Genomic DNA, 5,171 nt, shown 5'->3' on the forward strand with positions numbered 1-5,171 from the left:
TCTCTCTTCTCTTTCTCCCCCCCCCCTCAACCAGGGCAGTACTAGTGACTGAAGTTGTCTTTACGCCATTCCCAAAAGGGGAATATTAACTTGTTTTTAAGCACAGTTGAATTGTAAATGGGCTGATTTATCAATTTCAGGCTTACAGTGTGCCGGAACAACATTGGGGGAACTGCTGCTTTTTCTTTTCTCATCCTTACTATTGCCATGTTCCTCTACTGCTTTTGTGTGTTAATCACTCTCTTGAGAACTGCTATTTCCGGGGTGCCTTGATAGTCGAATCAGACTTAGTACTGCTGAGGCTAGAGAGCTGAGCAGAGCAATCCTGATTCTCCGTTTGGACTCCTCTGTTGACATCCACCCCTTGGCGCTCAGAGTACCTTATGCAGTTGCGAGTGCCGTAAAACCTTACTAAAACAAAAAAATCCCCCCTCTCTCTCCTTCTCTCTCTGTCTCTCTCTGTCTTTTTCTCTCTGTCTTTCTCTCTCTCTCTCTCACTTACACACTCACACTCACACACACACACAAACACACACACACACACACACACACACACACACACACACACACACACACACATACACACATTCATGTGCTTCATCATCATTACCTTTCTCACCCTGGATAACGAACAAACACATTTCACCTTTCATTATCCTGGACTACTCGCTTGACGTCACTCCATGTCTTCCCACTTTTCTGTACATCTATTTCCGTGACCCTTCTCCAGGAAGTAACACTTTACTTGTTATGCAGCTGCTTGACTTCCTGAGAGTGTGTCCAATCCATCACCAACGCCGCCTTCCCACCTCGTCTCTAACTGGGCTTTGTGTCGTTCTTCTTAATACGTCCTCGTTGGTGACCTTGTCTGTCCATCTGATCCTCAGTAGCTTCTTTAGACACTTGTTCTAGAAAACCTGGAAGCGTTCCATGTCTCACATCCATATAACAAGACTGGCTTCACATTTGAGTTTCTTGTGTCCATCTAGGAAACTTACTTGAACTTCGTTCTCTTAGTTCCAGTTCTGGTTCCGTGCTTTTCGAGACGATCAAGCGTCTGCCTCTTTCTGTACTGCGACATCTTCCAGTGATCGCCTGAACCTACGAGACATACAAGCAGTGGCGTCGCGTGGGTTGCAGACAAGGTGGTGCATAATTGGAAAGTGAGCAAATGGACAATAGGCTTAGTAGCTACTATTACGATCTCTGGAGAAAGTCAATTAGAATCTGCAGGATATCCCGTAATCCACATCTATCGATATTTACAACTGTTTCAACATGAAACGGCATAAACGCTTCAATAAAGTGAAACAATACTAATAACTCATTACGCTCACAATCTGAGAAGTTTTAAAGGTTTCTAATGACTTCGTGCAACGATAGGACTTGCTACACAATAGAGGGAGACAACAGTTTCGATACCCATTCTTCATTGAGTTACCGTAGACTCTACTAGTGTAGTAGATAGCCTCGCGGAAACTTGGATCTAATTTTAAGCTTGCATCAAATTGGTGCTGAAAAGAGCAGTTTCATGCACCTTTCTTCCAGTGCGGAAAGAACAATGCCTAGATGTCTCTACAGTGAAAAAAAAACAACCAACTTTGGTGCAAAGATTTTGCTTACTCCCAGCAGACACTACCGCAAGCGAGGCGACGAGCATAAACCATCATCGCCATCTATCTCTCCACTGGCGCAGCGCGCAGGTGACGGATCGCAAGGATGCAGGCCTAAAGTAAATCTAGCTCACTGACGGCTTTAGAACAATTAGGAAAAAAAGAGGGGGGGGGGGGTGAAGACAAGGGTTAGGTGGAGCGCTTGCACCAGTTGCACCAATGGCGCCCCGCCACTGCATACAAGAATGAGCGATCTGGCTCTCTGTCACTCCATCAGTGATACTCAAGCAGCCTTGTGGAGCCTCCAATACAAAAACTGTTGAAAGCGCAAATATATTTGCAAATCGCTCCCGTTCTCATTAATTGGTCCCGAGCCATTTTGTCACATAATTCCCTCATCCCCTATGTTGTCCTGACCAATCTTGGCATTGGCATCTCCCGTTATGATGTTTACATTCTTCCTTGGTGGTTTGTCGATGACCCCCTGGAGCCAGCTATGAAAAGCATCCTTGTCTTCATTCGAAGCATCATTTAATACTAATAATTTGGTTGGGGCGTAGATCTGCACTATGTTCATGTTGAAGCTATTAATCCTTGTCGTGAATGAAGCCATGATGATCCTCTCCCTGTGTCGTTCCCGTCATCTGAGTGACTTTTTTGTATACTTACTCAAGATGATTCCAACTCCTTTCGCATGGTGCTTGTCTTCCTTCCCAGAATACAGTATTTGTTCCTCCGAACTAAGCTGCTTCTGTACAGACTGCATCCTGTGGGTTTCGCACACTCCTAGTATGTGCTGCCTGTATCTCTTTATCTCTTTATCTCTTGTGATATTTGATAACTCTTTCCTGCTTCATACATGATGCGAACATTTCACGATGCAATCCGGAGAGACTTGTTCGACTGAGAAGGTTTCAAGCGAGAAGAGTCCTTTCGTCTTTGTCCGCTGTACTTCATCTGCTGATGCAGAAACTCCTCCTTTTCCCAAAATGAAAAAAATAATAAGGCCTGCTTGCTCGTATTTCCATAACTTTCTGTTTTTACTGGGTTGTGTAGTTGCCCCCCCCCCTCCCCGCAAACTGGCCCTTTTAAGGAGACCAGACCTATGCTCCTTTAGTCGCCTCTTACGACATGCAGTATCACGGCAGTTGTATTCTAGTAAAACTATGGGACCCCCTCAAATATGCTTACATACAAATAAGCATACATACATGCATACACACACTTAATCTCTCGCACACACTCACTCACACACACATACAAAAACACACACACACACACTCACACACACACCCACACACACGCACACACACACACACACAACACACACACTTAGCCAATCACTACAAAATCTCAGTTTGAAAGCCTCCATTAGAGACATGGACAGAGGGACACACAGACAGACACCACACACACAGACACACACACACACACACACACACACACACACACACACACATATACACACACACACACACACACACACACACACACACACACATACACACACACACACACACACACACATAGCCACTCACTACAAGATCTCAGTTTAAAAGCCTCCACTCCAGACATGGCCAGTAGGACGGTGACTATGACAAAAGCCTTCATCTTGCCTCCCTCTTCCTGAGTTTTCTCTGTGGACCAAAAACAAAAAAACGAAACAGCCCATTTTGACGTCTCTTGACGTAGATCTAAACCATCTAAACAGGCGTCTGTGGCGTGGTGGTTCGTGGCTTCTCTTTTGCACGCAGTAAACCCGAGTTTGATTCCCGAAAGGAGACAATTTTTGTTGACTATCTAGATCTTTTTACTTTAATGTTGTATCCCTCTCAGTAGTCTCAGCCGGGTTGATCCTGACAGGCAGAGTGGAAACCGCCTCTTAAGTGACCTAAACCGTGTTGATGGAGATTCAAAAATACCAACATCTACATTTTCATTTGAAATGCAAAACTTTGAGGGGAAAGCTAAAATCAGTTTATGGAAATAATCAATTGTGTGGGCTTATCGTCCCTTTCAACACTGAAAAGTTACTCAAGAGGTCCGGACAAAAGTAAAATATGGTCAGCTTTGAAATCTCCCCAAACAGCCTCACATTAATATCCCCATTTAGGATTCAAACAAAGGACACGGCACTTACATGACCTTATTGTGTTGCAAGTGCCGTAAGACTCTTACTAAAACTAAAAACTAAACTAAACAAAAGACTTCTATACACTAACCTATAGCACTAACAACTGAGTTAACGGCACAACTGGTTTAAAGAAAGGCGAGTTGGTAAAGTGTCCAGATGTTCTTACCTTGATCTGCGTGTCTGATCAGAACTTGTGGACGGTACACAAAACCAATGTCAAAGAAACACACACATGTTTTATAATACGGAATTTTAAGTTTGTGATGACCGGACACTTTGTAATCTCCCTGCACAAACTTTAAAAAAATAACAACGTGTGTGGCACCGTGGTGAAATCAGGCGCTCGTCAAAATAACAAAATCGAAGAAATCTACGTGTTCCCGTCTGTTGGGCAATTGTTATCGAACATTTTTTTTTCATTTTCCCCCTTTTTATGTCCATATAAAAACACATTTCTGTGTGAATTTTAGCGTAAAACATTGATCAAAGGTTCAAAAAAGTGAATTTGCAGTTTCCAATGACACTCAAGCTTTGACATTCACCAGACCTTGACGACTATATTATCTCAGTAATGTTACCTCTGACACCGGGAGACCCCCACCTCCTTCAAACGCAAGTATCCCGACTTCTTTTTAAGATGTAGTATAGCTGATATATAGAGGTTGTTGTTTTTTTCATTAAAAGCAAGACAAGAGAACAAGCTTTAAGGTGATACTAATAACTCTATTGCCCCCAAATTGACGAGCGCCTGATTCCACTGTATCGTGACACACTTTGTCCCATAAATTATCTTTCTTCTATCATTGGATATTGCAGCAATTCCTAACTGGATGATTCTTATCTCGTCTTTGGAGCAGAATTTTTGCATGTGAACTTTGTAGTAGATTGGACTGAAAAGTAGAAACATACAGAAAAAGACTAGATGACGGACGATAAGGATTAACCCTTTCTGTGCCTGGCAGTTTCAATCTATGTATGTACAAACAAGTTGAAATGTTCACGCTGGAAAGATTCACACAACACCATAATACCATTCCCACGCAGTAGGGAGACATACCGACTACTTTTGTTTTGTAATCAACCGCTTCGCTGTCGCACGCTGAAGACCTGGGTGGGCAGATTATTTTTTCTCGAGTATCCCGCTATTTTTGCTGGAATGTTGCATCCTACTTAGCTTTGGTTGGCCCTGACAGGCAGTGTAGGAAGCCCGCCTCCTGATTTACCAAAATTGTGTTGATCGAGATGTAAAAAGACCCACATTAGGAAATAAGAAAAAGCAATTGTAAAAGTTGCAATTACATCTTCTAACACGTCCTCTTTATAACAGTAGAAACATGGGCAGTGTGTGTATTTGTGTCTGTGATTATGTATTTGTGAGTTAATGTGTGTGTGTGTTTGTGTTTGTGTGTGTGTGTGTGTGTGTG

The 5,171-nt window shown here is 42.9% G+C and overlaps 1 protein-coding gene across 1 annotated transcript in view; it reads right to left on the minus strand.

Annotated features, from left to right (window-relative positions):
• LOC101850473 overlaps window positions 1-4,068 on the minus strand; it is a 6,020-nt gene extending 1,952 nt beyond the window's left edge. The window contains exons 1-2 of the mRNA XM_035969348.1: window positions 3,914-4,068; window positions 3,152-3,250 (exon numbers count right to left, since the gene is read on the minus strand). Of these exons, the coding sequence (XP_035825241.1) occupies window positions 3,152-3,224 (73 nt within the window). The 5' untranslated portion in view covers window positions 3,225-3,250; window positions 3,914-4,068. The remainder of the gene's footprint in view (window positions 1-3,151; window positions 3,251-3,913) is intronic.
• Window positions 4,069-5,171: the final 1,103 nt, after the last annotated feature.

This window comes from Aplysia californica, unplaced genomic scaffold (assembly GCF_000002075.1).
Source record: "Aplysia californica isolate F4 #8 unplaced genomic scaffold, AplCal3.0 scaffold00139, whole genome shotgun sequence".
Taxonomy (NCBI): Eukaryota; Metazoa; Mollusca; class Gastropoda; order Aplysiida; family Aplysiidae; genus Aplysia; species Aplysia californica.